This window comes from Gavialis gangeticus, unplaced genomic scaffold, assembly GCF_001723915.1.
Source record: "Gavialis gangeticus isolate Ggan-Ray unplaced genomic scaffold, GavGan_comp1, whole genome shotgun sequence".
NCBI lineage: Eukaryota > Metazoa > Chordata > Crocodylia > Gavialidae > Gavialis > Gavialis gangeticus.
The window spans coordinates 4,671,158-4,685,093 of NW_017728980.1; the positions used below are offsets into that span (position 1 = coordinate 4,671,158).

At 43.8% G+C, this 13,936-nt stretch overlaps 1 protein-coding gene across 5 annotated transcripts in view; it reads right to left on the minus strand.

The window, feature by feature from the left end:
* The window catches only part of ARHGAP32 (Rho GTPase activating protein 32), a 597,177-nt gene that overhangs the window by 48,039 nt on the left and 535,202 nt on the right, over nucleotides 1–13,936 (minus strand). For all 5 annotated transcript variants that reach the window (XM_019509213.1, XM_019509206.1, XM_019509198.1 and 2 more), the window contains one exon: nucleotides 11,446–11,595. In XM_019509213.1, the coding sequence (XP_019364758.1) occupies nucleotides 11,446–11,595 (150 nt within the window). The remainder of the gene's footprint in view (nucleotides 1–11,445; nucleotides 11,596–13,936) is intronic.

The following is a 13,936-nucleotide window of genomic DNA, read 5'->3' on the forward strand; positions in this document are numbered from 1 at the left end:
GTATCCCCTGATATGCCTCCTTAAATATCTCCTTGGTATTGGCCCCAAAAACCTCTATCGGTGCACCCTTACTTTCCTGAAGTTTGGGCATGCTCTGTACTGAAAGTTGTACCACTTTGATAGGTACAATAAATAGTACAAGCCCCTTAGCATGGATACAGTTATATTAGTATAAAATGCTTTATACTGGTATAGCTATTTATAGCTTCTTTGTAGAAAGGGGAATACTTCTACAGTACTTGTACACGGATGTATATAACTGTATCCTGATCAGGGCTTTTACCAGCAGACCAGGCCTTTGTTTTCCCTGAATTGGTCACTAAAATTCACTGCACCTAAATATTTTAAGAGAAAAAAATATATATCTTCACTTCTTTAAAAAGTGAGGAAAAGAAATGAGAGCTGTCCCTGTGCAATGCATAAGATTTCTTCCCATGTCTTCTCTCCTTATAGCAGTACTATTTCAAAATGCAAATTAATTACCAACCCCCTGCTGTTCTTTGCATGGCTGAGGCATAAAGAATGTCTTTCATCAAGGCTATACTTCCGGCTGCTGCAGAAGCAGGTTGGAAAAGGGTAGAAACGATGTCTTCTAGGAATTTAACAGCTTGTGCTTTTCCTCTCGGCTCCATACAGCTCAGAGGACTCCATTTCATCAGAGAGACAGCGTCTCTACACAAGATCTGTAATGCTCTCCCTCACCGTGCTCACCTAGGCGATAGGAGCTTGGCTTCTATCAGCCTGGTGGAGGGCAGACTGGAGCAATAAAACAAGCACCCGTCAGCTTTGGAAACTGGTCCCAAACGACAGGCCTATACGAAGTGGCAAGTATTCGATTTGGATTTGGCCGATTCAGAGGGAGAGTGATTCAATTCGGAGATTCGAAATCACTGTTCCAATTCAATTCGGCCGAATTGGATCCAAAGATTTGGCACCACTTTGGAGATTCGGCCATAGATTAAACAGGCCCCCCTCTCCCCAAGTCCCGTGCCCCCCCCCGACCCAGCTGAGCAGCTTGTCCCAGCCCCAGTCCCTCCCTCGCCGTGGGGGCACTGATCTGCCCCCTCCCGCAGTTCTTCCCTCCCTGCCTGCCCACCACAACAGACTTACCAGCTGGAGGCAGCTATGTCCAGCATGGTGAGGACTGCTGCCTGTTTAGTCTATGGCCGTATCTCCAAAGTGGTGCTGAATCTTTTCCGAATCGATTCAGAGGCTTCCGATTCAATTTGGACCTTTTAACTGATCTTACTATTCGACTGGGATTCGGAGATTCGGCCACCAAATCTGGCCGAATTTTCTCCAAATCGAATCGGCTACCGAAGCTTTGCACAGCCCTACCAAATGACTCAAAACAGTTGACCTTCAAAAGTTATCAATGCTCATTTTTAATAGCGCTCCTAGGGTGGTATATGGGGCTGTGGTAGGTGAGGCGTTCTCTTGGCATCAACTGTGTGGATCAGCTGATTCTTGTTGGCATAGGACTCTGCTAGGACGTGAGGATTGGTTAGTAACCCCGTTATGAAGATGAGGAAACAGAGATCAGAGTTAAGAAATTTGCCTGCAATCACAGAGAAACTGTAGGAGACTTGTGTTCTCAGCTAGAGCACCTGTTTCTTACTGAGCTCTTGTCTCTCTCTCTGACCATGTAGGTCACTCGTTACAGATTCCTTTGCAAAGTGATTGAAAGCAACAATAATACAAGCAATCTTAGATTTAAATACATCTGTTAAGTAGTGGGCTTCAGGATGCACAATAACCAAACAATCAAACTCAATAGTAACAAGCTAGCCGGCCAGAGTAACAGCTGGCCAGGACAGCCATATAAAAAAGGGGTCTGGCTGACGTTAGAACTTGCAAGGCAAAAAGCTCAAATGGGCTGTAAAGTCATCCAGAGCAGCTTTCCTGAATTACTGCCCCGTAATGCAACTTTACAAGTTGCTTCTTCCGGTTTACGATGTGCTTGTGTGGAACTGCGATAAATGCTGTCTGAAACAGATTTAAGGGAAACTACAGGCACAAGACAGTATTTCTGTGCTACGTAAAATAAAGCTAACAGAAAGCAATAAAGGGCCATAGGCAACAGCTGGAAGGTTTGGAATGACAAACAGATCGCACAAAAACACAACACATAAATGTGCCAATCAGCCTTCTCCACTAGCTAATGAAAAAAAATGCACTTGAAACCCATCACGGGTAAAACATGTCTTTATAGATAGAAACACAGACACATAGGCATGCTTTAAAATGTTTCAGTCCTTAGAAAGATTTGACTGATGCGAGAGACATTCTGTTCACAGATCCCAGGGAATACAGTCAGTGCCTATAAAACTAGTAGACAGCTTTTAAAATACTCTCCCTGTATATGTACATACGTTTGTATGTAATTTTAATTAGGTCTGGCTGAAGGAAATACACAGCAAGCTAGGTTCTGTCTTCTTATACCAATTAGATGCTTACTCTGAGTAGCTCAGCTTCTTTTAATGGCTCTTGGCAGAATAAGGCACTATTAAGGATGGCAGAAGAAGGGAGAGCTCTCTGTTTTCACATTAGAGTGCACTGAATCTGGAGAACATAAGAAAGGGCCCAGCTACCAATTTCTAAGCCTCAGGTCAACATCTTGCACATGGGAGCTCAATTTTATTAAGGTAGCGGCCACCATCAAACTTATCAGAATGCCCCAAGGTATTTATCTATCTGTACAACAGACTTGTGAGTTAGGCCAGGTCTCTTCCAAGTCCCTAAGAGCCCATTTGAGCATCCAGACCCTGGGCATTCATTTCTAACAGGATGAAAGGCCATAGTTCCCAGACTAGGGATCACCATTACTCACTATCTATGATCACCATTACTCATAGATAGTGAACCTGTCCTAGAGATATTCAATTAAAGCTTGGATCAGAAAGTGGCCGACTCTGCGATTCAGTTCCAAATTTTCCATTCACACAATCTAACGCTGCATGCAGGAGTTAACAAACCTACATGTAGGCACAAGAAGTTATTGGTTAAGCAAAGCTGTTGATGCGGTTGCTAAGATTCAAGTCTTAACTGTTCCCAAAATAATTTGGGACCTAAACCCTGGGATTACTAGTTTCATGTGATTATTTGTGTTATCTGTACTGCATTAGTACCCAGAAGCCCTGACCAGGAGTGAGGTCATGTTGCACTGGGTGCTATGAAAACATTAGAAGACAGACAGCCTCTGGGGGCAAAGATCTTGCAATGGGAATACTTCATTCTTTCAAATAGCTGCTCCTCGAGCATCTCTAGAAGGAAAAGAAATGAGCAATGGAGGCGACTTTGAGTAAGAATTCCATTTGGGCCTTGGTAACACTTCCAAATTACACAAAGGCCCCATAATTTCACAGACTGCCCTTATATTTCACATTACGGATACAATTAATGAAAGAAACAGAGGAAATAAAAAAGCCCACACGCATTTGTGGGTTTAGGTAGTTTCCCCACTGTTAATTAATGTTCATTCCTTAGGCATAATTTTTTCCCTTTGGTTTGTTGTTGTCCAATAAATGTGAGAGATGGTGATGGAAACAGGGCCAATGCGCATGTCGGTGTTGCAGCGTCAAGAAAGACCAAATCAAGTCTAAATACTAAATCAAGACCTACAACTGTGGTTTTCTTCATAACTTGGCCAAGATTCAGGGGCAACCAGACAGACATTATTTATAATTAAAATCACTAATGATTAATAAGGGGTTACTCAAATGAGTGTTAGGAACTGGAGAGATGACAGAGCAGTTGTGAAGTCTTTCTTGAGCTAGACAACCTAACAGGAATGGAGCTGGTTTCCCCCCTGCCCACGTAGAGCCTCCCAACTGAAATTTCGCCTCACATCTTTTCTTGTTCAAACCTGCTTTTCTAATCACATTTGTCCTTTATTGAAGCCTGTAACAACTTACTACTGAAAAAATTAAATAAACAGTGGGCAGGTGGCAAATCACAGATGCCAGGACTCCAGTGATATTAAACACCAAAAGAACCAGAATAGGTGTTGATGTAACTGGAAACCCCAAGGTGGCACAAGCGCCTTGCTTTACGAATTATTTTAAAAGCACATAGGAATAAAACCCTTTTGTAAGCAAATGGGAATGGAGGGGGCTTAGCACCAGCAGGATTGGTGCCCTTCTCCATTACTGAGGGCCTCAAAATCAACCAAGGGGACTAGACATGCCTATGTGGCACTACAAATCAAGCCTTGAGCCATAATTTACAAATCCTACATATGTTCCCTGGTTTTCAATAAACAGAGAAAAAAAAAAATCAGATGCTCCAATAAACCTGCCCTCTTTTTTTTATATGATGGAGAGGGCAGCATTTATTATTAGCAGCACAGCACAGACATATTCTGGAGATATTCTACTCATTTAGATCAGGACACAGACTGAAAGGGAGCAGCAATGCATAGACAGAGGAAGTCTAGAAAGTCTACTCTGCATTTCTAAAGGAGTCTTTTCCACTATGGTCACAGGTTAGGACCTAACGCAACAATTGCATAGAGACTCCAAAAAGCATCTCCTCTCTCTCAACTGCTGCCTTTCAATTCAGTCCCAGACAGCAACTACAGCTCATTTATGGTGCAGCAGTTTTCACTGTGCACATCAAGGAATTTACATGCCCACCCATGATGGATTAAAGTATACAGCCATTTAATTTTAGTGTATAATAGGTTTATCCTGTGTGCCATCCTAATGACAGAGAGAGATTATTTTATCAGGTATCTAAGAAGGCAGCAAGGAAGGCTTCAGGACATGCGTTGCACACAGGCAGTTATCTCCAACGTTCCTCGATATGCAAGTAGCTACCACAAGTTACCCACGGCACCATTTCTGACTGCACATAAAATACGGCTTACCTTGCTCCTTTAGAACGTGTGTCATGCTATGCGCTAATGTAAAAAACACATCCGTTTGACTATTTTAATCAGCTGCCTATCAGAATACCTGCTACAACACTTTCCTTGCACTGGGTGTTACTGTCCATATTTTACAGGTGGGAAAATTGAGGTACAGAGAGAAGAGCCTTGCCCATTGCCTCACTCGGTAAGACCAAACCAGGAACCAGACTACTAGTTTAGTTTCCAAACCACTGAACCATCCCTCTCCCCATTGCCCACCTTGTTTATAACAACCCGACACCCAGATCTTGACTCATAATAGTTAGTTAATAATATTCTTCCCATTTGGGGTTAAAAGCTGAAGAATTACTTCTTAGTTTTCCTAACAAAAAGTCTGGTCTTTGCTTCCATCCTTACTTGTGCCATAAAAGGAAGAACAAAGAGATTTCCCTAGTAAAAGCAATACTGAACATGCCTCTCTCCCAGCTGGTGATGAAACATCTATTGTGTAGGAAGCCTAGGGTGTTTTCAAATGACTCCTCACCACTGGGAGAAGTATTTAGAAGCTAAAGAAGTCAACAAGCACTAAAAAATAAATGGAGGCAAAAAACTCTTAAGAGGTCTGGCATGGAAGGGACTTTAACAGAACTGATCTGTGCAATGAAAATCAATACCTCTCCAGCGGGGATTAATTCAGTCACCCTCATCGGTAGAGGGAGACCTGAAAGAGAACAATGGAGCTCAACGGCCTCCAAATATATGAAGATTTTCATTCTGCAGGAAAACTTTATAGCTCAAGGCAATCGCTCAATTTGCAGCTCAACTGGAAGACAGATGAAAATGAGAGACGAGGCACTCTCTGCATCTATATGAAATGTGCTGTTTAACTGTCACAAGCAGAAAGCATTGGTTTCACTGAGGATGGCATGCCGCAGTCTGAATCCAGGGAACGGCAGCACAGACCAGTGGCTGGAGCACAGGACTACACTGGCAGGCCTCAATTCTATCTCCAAATACCTTTGCTCGATCTACAGCCTTGGACAATTTGCTTTAGCTCCCTGACAGGTTCCCCATCTGTGAACAAGTCACCAGGATGTTGTGCTGATGCTTGTTAAAGGCCACTGAGGACCTAAAGCACTTGCTAAATGCTAAGCATTTTTTTTTCTTCAAATTTCTGACCTTGCTCCCTATTTTAAAAGGGCAGAAACCTTTACTTAGAAAATAGGGAGGGGGCATATCTCTAACAGTCATGGGAAAGATGGTTTCGTGACTAAAACACCAGACTTGGGGGACAGGTATTTAATTTCCTCCTAGCACAATTGACTTAAGAATCCAAGACCCCTGATTTTCAGTGAGACTAACTTAGCTCCTAAGTGTCCAAGACTTTCAAAGTAGTCACTTTTGAAATGGGACTTAGGTGTTTTTGCAATGCTACTCTCTCTCTCTGATTCAGATCATCTGCAAAGCGAACTCTGTTCACCGGCAGGGAATGCAGACCAAAGTCCTGAGTTAAGTGGGAAGCAGGAGACCTGGAGGAAGAGCAAGCAGGAGGGGGCAAAAGGGGAGGTGTTCTCATACCTGCTGAGAAAGCAGGGCAATCGACTAGCTACCTTGGGTGCCTGTACATGAACGCATGGAGCCTGGGAAACAAGCAGGAGAAACTGGAAGTCCTCACACACTCACAGATCTATGACTTGATTGGGATAACAGAGACTGGGTGGGAGCTCGCATGACTGGAGCACTGTCATGGATGGGTTCAAACTGTTCAGGAAGGACAGGCAGGGGAGAAGAGGAGGAGGAGTTGTGCTGTATGTAAAAGAGCTGTGTGATTGCTCAGACCTCCAGTATGACACTGGAGACAGAGCTGTTGAAAGACTCTGGGTTAGGGTCAGTGGGGAGAGCAACAAGGGTGATGGCGTGGTGGAGGTTGGCTATAGACCACCAGACCGAGAGAAAGTGGTGGATGAGGCTTTCTTCAAAGAGCTAGCAGAAGTTTCCCAATCACAAGTCCTGGTTCTCATGGGGGATTTCAATCACCCAGACATCTGCTGGGAGGTCAACACAGCAGTGCACAGGCAATCTAGGAAGTTTTTGGAGAGTGCTGGGGACAACTTCCTGGTGCAAGTGTTGGAGTAGCCAACTAGGGGCCATGCTTTTTTCAACCAGCTGCTCACAAACAGAGAAGAATTGGTGGGGAATGTAATAGCAGACGGCAACTTGGGCAGCAGCAACCACAAGTTGATTGAGTTCAGGATCTTGAGGAAAGGAAGGAAGGAGGGCAGCAGAGTAAGGACCCTGGACTTCAGAAAAGCAGATTTCGACTTACTCAGGGAACTCATCGGCAGGATCCCCAGGGAAGCCAGGCTGAGGGGGAGAAGAGTCCAGGAGAGCTCGCTGCACTTCAAAGAAGCCTGACTGAGAGTGCAGAAACAAACCATCCTGATGCGCAGGAAGACTAGCAAGTACGGCAGAAGACCAGCTTGGCTTAGCAGGGAACTCTTCAGTAAACTAAATCACAAAAAGGAAGCCTATAAGAAGTGGAAACTTGGACAAAACTAGGGAGGAATATAAGCAGGACCAAAGAGCAATTGGAGTTACAGCTAGCAAGGGATGTGAAGGGTAACAAGAAGGGTTTCTACAAGTATGTCGGTAGCAAAAGGAAGATCAGGGAAAGTGCAGGTCCCGTACTTAATGAGGGAGGCAGCCTTGGGACAGAGGATGCAGAAAAGGCTGAAGTGCTCAATGCCTTCTTAACCTCAGTCTTCACAGGTAAGGTCAGCTCCCAGACTGCTGAACTGGGTAGCACAGTTGGGGAGGAGGTGAGCAACCCTCAGTGGTGAAGGAACAGGATAGGGACTATTTAGAAAAAGCTAGATGTGTACAAGTCCGTGGGGTTGGATGCGATGCACCTGAGGATGCTGAGGGAGTTCACTGATGAGATTGCAGAGCCACTGGCCATCATCTTTGACAACTCACGGTGATCAGGAATGGTCATGGATTACTGCCCATATTTTCGAAAGGGAAGGAAGAGGATCCAGGGAACTACAGACCAGTCAGCTTCACGTCAGTCCCTGGAAAATCATGGAGCGAGTCCTCAAGGAATCCATTTCTAAGCACTTGGAGGGGAAGGCGGCAATTCAGAACGGTCAGGATGGATTCACCAAGGGCAAGTCATGCCTGACCAACCTGATTGCTTTCTATGATGAGGTGGATGCAGGGAGACCAGTGGATGTGGTGTGGCTTGGTTTTAGCAAGACTTTTGGTACGGTCTCCCACAACATTCTTGCAAACAAGCTAACGAAGTATGGGCTGGATGAATGGACTGTAAGGTGGATAGAAAACTGGCTGGAGCATCAGGCTCAGAGGGTAGTAATCAATGTCTTGATGTCTAGTTGGCAGCCGGTATCAAGTGATGCACTCCAGGGGCCAGTCCTGGTGCCAGTTTTGTTCAACGTCTTCATCAACAACTTGGAAGATGGCATAGAGGGCACCCTCAGCAAGTCTGCAGATGACATCACGTTGGGGGGAGTAACAGATACACTGGAGGGCAGGGCTAGGATTCAGGGTGACCCAGACAAATTGGAGGATTGGGCCAAAAGGAATCTCATGAGGTTCAGCAAGGACAAGTGCAAAGTCCTGTGCTTAGGACAGAACAATCCCATGCCCGGTACAGGCTGGGGTGCGAGCATAATAGAGACAAAAACAAACAGGGTAATGTCTGTAAAAATCAATCCAGACCAGCAGCAAAATACTCACACATCTCGTCACAGGCACTCTGAGTCCAGGGCCCTATCCACTTAGCTATCCCTCCATCCTGTCAGTTCAAACTCTCCAACAGGGACCATACTTCATCTGTGATTATAAATTCCCTTGTAGATTTGCAGGCCTACATAAACCCAATTCTTCTTATATGCCTAACTTCCACTAATAAAAAAAAAAAAAGTATTCACCAGCAGATGCCACCGTTCAGTGTTTACCAAGGTTTAGCTGTTAGCATTTTAAGTTTTAATATTAAATATATGCATTGCTGAGATGTGCCTGTTCTTCAAACCAAGTAACCACATAATCCTGCCATGGTCTTTATTTTCCCTTGAGGCTTTTCTCCTCCTTGTCTCTCAATTACTCCTACTCATCACCTCAGATCTAAAACTAAGAACCATTTCTGCAAAAACTTATTCTTTCTTGCTCATGTAAACAGTTGCGTTGAATTCAGAGGAACGACTTATGCAAATGTAACATGGGATCAAATATTAGACTTTGTTTTAACTGAGCTGTAAAGAATTTTGCATACTTCCAGGTAGAAGAAATGTAATGATAAATATGGGACCCATGTCTGAGAAAAGCCAGTTTATAGCTCTTTAGAAACATGGGACTGGAATAAATTCTTAGCAGGGGGCTTTGCCAGTGATCACTTGATAATTCTCAACATCCAGAACTCAACTATGGCTCCATTCTGCATTTCTGGAGAGCATATCAATGGGCTGTCATCTGTTTCAAAGCTATTCTGTGTAGAAGTTTTTTTCTTGAACCATACAGAGTCTTTGGGGACTGTGAACCAATGCGTCAAAAATTATTATTGACCGATAAAAGGGATTTCTGTGAATTGAAACATGATGCAATGTTTTGTGGATGCAAAGTTGTCCATACGCATGCTATCTTTAGTGTTATGTGCTAGTAGTTCCTCTGAAAATGTTCTCTGAGCTCCTGTATGGTCTCTGAGATGAAAGGATATTATTGTGTCCATCTCCATCTGACTTGCATAGGGTCTCATGTTATCTCACTCCCCTTTAAATAGATCACCCGGCTATGCTTTATAATTGGCTCTGAGACTAACGCATCTAACACTTCACAATAACAGATGCTTAAAAGGCTGCATGTACACATGGTTTGATTTACTGGAACACAAAAATGTCTCCACAAAACTAATTCCTCAGATTACACCCCTTGGAATACAGGTCAAGGAGCTGAACTGCACTGAAAAAAACCCAACCTTGCTGTGAGAAATGGAGACCTGGCCCCTGTTAGCAACATCCAAATTGGATCTGCTTCACTCTCTGGGGAGTTAGGAAAGAGCTTTAGGTCAAGATCGAAAGCAACTGGAAACTCCTTCAACGATGAGACCTCATTAACACAGCACAGCCATGCGCATGGAGGTGTGTGTGATGGGGAGGCAGGGGGTTGAAACCTGGGACTAGTCCTCAGCTGCTTCACAGTGTCTGAGATGAGCCATCAGCGGAGTCATGGCTGTTTATACCAGCTGAGGGTCTGCCCCTTGGCTCTCAGGAAAATACAATGTCGAGGATCTGCATCTCTCCTAATGGGTAGGGATGATGGCAGGGCAGGACACTAAGAAGAGCTGGAATTAGCTTCAGTCTTATGTAGCTGAAGGGAAAAAGAGGAGGGACAAGCACTTTCTGTTCCCGCATAACAAGCTTATTTTGCTGGCCTGCTTTTTGAACCTTTTGATTTCCCCCTCTGCAAGTTAATATTGAATAGTTTTACAGCAACCTGATGACACAAAGCAGCCATTCCAGATCCACTGCTTAGGTGGGACACAGACTCAGTGTCTGCTTCCACACCAGCCACGCTCTAATTCTTAGGTACTTTTGTTGCCCCAGCAAAAATGAGCCCTAAACTTCTGTGAACCTGTGAGACCTCCACTGGTTCAAATTAACAAGGCAGTGAACCTTGCCATAGTCCTGATGTCATAAATACAATCTGATTCCAGAACTGGTAGTAAAATACTTAATGTGAGCAGCAAAATTAGCTTTCAACACATGCAGCTCTGCATAAACACATCCCCTCCCCACCAAGACATCTGCAGGAACAGAATCTAAGTTACAGCTGGAGGAAACTAAGTAGAGAAAGCCCCCCCTCCCTGCACTACCTTGTTTTCCTCCCTCAAAACAAAAGCCATAAAACACAAGGGTACAGACTTTGCCAGGTTATACCGGCCACTTATTCATGATCTTTTTTCTTAACCAAAAAACAACAGGGGGAAAAAACAGACGTAAGCTGGGAGGCAAGGCCGTATCCCTGACCAACCACCCAGGGCCCTGCTCTGCCTGCTGCTTTCCTCAAAGCCATCAGGAGGGACATGCTGCTTACGGCAGTAACTTCTGATCAGCTGCAAAGAAATCTATTGGGAGTTGCTTCCTTCGCTCTCTTCTTCCTGCGTGTTGTGGTATGCAGCAGTAATGGTGCAATTTTAGTTCACCGACACACTCTCTACAGTAATAGATGTTGTGTATGGGAAGAGCAGCAATGGATATGCATTCTCCTTGGAGCACACACCTGTTTCCTGACTCTTATTTTAGTGGTGGACGGAGACTAAAGGAACAGCAGGCAGGCAGCTGAGATGGGTTTGAGAAAAGTAAAATTCTGAGATGAAAAGTAAAATCCAATTCATTGCTTCAGTTTTGGTATTTTAAGGAAAAAAAGGCAGATGGAAAGATCTGGGTTGTAGACTGTGCCCGAATCGCACAAAAAATGGGTCGGGAGATATTTATAGGCTTCAAAGAAAATAGTGACTTTACAATGCATCTGGTAACTAAGATTCAAGAATCAACATGAACACTGAGTTGTTTCTTTCTTACCATCATGGCCCGAGTTGAGGAGATGCTCTCCCAGGTCACAGCCAAACACTCTCTCCTTCAGGATCCCGCGCTGTTTCAGTTTCTGCTTTGTTGGGCGAGACTTCATGAAGGTACGCAGGAAGGTGATGAGCTTGCCGTGCTTTTTTGACACTGCACAATAAAACAAAACCACCGTATGTTACATCCAGCGTAACTGGGGGACACAATGCAGCTGAGTGCAGGAGGCTGGGACAAACACCAATATTGATTATTTATGCAAGCAAATGCTCTCAATCCCAACATTAAACAAAGACTCTTCAGTATTTGGGCCAAGGCAGGTACGAAAGGCTGTAACAGAAGAACCTGATTTAAAGAGGTATTAATTTGCAGTGCATCTATTGCAGGAAATGTACAGAAATCGCTGCCATTCGGTACACTGACAGGCAGCACCCGAGAGCTGCAAATTGTATGCTACCCCTGGCAGAAAGCAAAATAATCTGCTCCCACGTCCAAGACGACACAGTGCATGATCCCATAAAGGGTCGCAGATGCTTTGCTATCGATTTCTGTGGGTGTGGATTAGGGCTCCCAGGCAGCAACCTATGGCTTAATAATGTTTGATTGCCTTCAATAATGTTTGTACAACATCTAGAAGATGGAAAGCTTTATATGGATGAAGGGCCTGCTTTTCAGAGCACCTGCAGTGTCCCTGGACTTCATGTGCAAGTGTGGGTGCTTGGCACTCCTGGAGCCTGAGCTCTAAGCATTATTAGCTTCCTCAGTTCCTTTCAGCTGCTTGTCAGGTAGGTGAATTGCTATCCTTATTCAAAGGATGGAAAACTGGAACACAAGAACTGGCACAAGAGGTTGCCCCCTCCAAAAGGCCACCGAATGAATCAATGGCAAAGACAAGAATAGAACCCGTGAGTCCTGGACTCCTAACCTCCTGTTCCTAGACAAAGCCAACAAAGCTGTTTCTTTGTATTTCGTTATCAAGCTGAGAAAAGACCTTCCAAGTCCACTAAGGAATGCAATCTACAATCAGTTCAATGGAGATTTGCACAGATAACTGCCATTCTGGAGGAGACAAGAAGCGAGAGCTACACAAACAGCTTGCATGTAAATAGGAGTAGCAGACCTAGCATACATTTGAATCAGAAAGCAAGACAATGATCTTCAATATCAACTTTTCTTTCCGAGACACCCCTCCAAAAGCAATAAAGTAGCACAAAAGAATGCTCTTCCTAACAAAAGTGCCATTGTACATGTGATTTAAAAGCAATTTGGCTTCAAGAAGAGTTCTATTTTTTTTAAAAGGAAGAAAAAATCTGAATCACCAGGTATAAAAGGACTTGTTTTGTCAAGGAGCCTTTATAGTACCATGAAGTTATAAAGGTCCCTGCAGCAGTATGCTGCAATACTAGCAATCAGATTAACCACCTTCCTCAAACACCAGGGAGCTGCGACACCTATAGTTCACCTGATTTTGAACTCTTAACTATAGTAATCAGAATTTAGGAGAGATGTCAACCGAAACAGAAAAAAGGCAACACAGGTACCCATGGACAAAGGCATATTTTTCTCCGAGGGCTGTTACTGCTCTGTAATATTGCACTTAAATTTTATATTTCTTGAGCTGCTTTGGAATTTGGGATTCTGCAAACAGAAGGGTGATTGCAGCAAAGCTTCTTAAGGGGAGGTGACTTTTCTTCCTCTTTGTCAATTAGCTATCATGAAAAACCTTATCCCAGAAGTAAAGAACTGCCACCACTATACTTAGGAAAAAAATTATAGTAGTTTTATGCTTCCGCCCCTTCCTTCCCCCCCAAAAGGCTCCAGGCAGCTTACAGTAATAAAAGTCATAAAAGCAGATTAAACAAATAATAAAACAATTCTCCAAGTAATACCCCAAAACTTAGTCTCACCTGCTAACAGCCAGATCAAATAAGGGTTTATACGGCCTACTCTACCCTCTGCAATAGCAATGGACCTTCCTTCTCTTGCTGAATATTGACACACTCCCTCTGCTCATCACAGACCAAAGCTAAAACCCGCTGCAATCAGTGGAAGGTTTTATTTCTCAAGGGTAGGACTGTCCCCAGGACTTTTTCCTACCTCTAGTTGTACTCCATCGTCAGCAAAGTTCTGTCTTTTTATTATGAAGCACTACAGTATCAACTTCATCACATTTGTCAGGTGGTTTGCTGGGGGTTTTTTTGGATCTCCTAGCTAAAGTTACCTCCACAACTAAATGTATTTGAAAGATTAGAGAAAAAATATTTTTTCCTCTCATTTCTTTTCCTGTTCGACTCCCCAGAGCACAGCGAGTCAGACTGGGTGTAGGCTAGTGACTGCAAAGAAGAGGCTGGGACCTCAGTTTTCTGTCATTGTACTTTCCCCTCCATCCAGGAAAAACAAATCAGCAGGGATCCTCGTTTCCTTGGTTTTAAAAAAAAAAAATCAAAAAAAAATAATCACAAATTCTCTAATTTAAAAACCCCAAATCCATGAT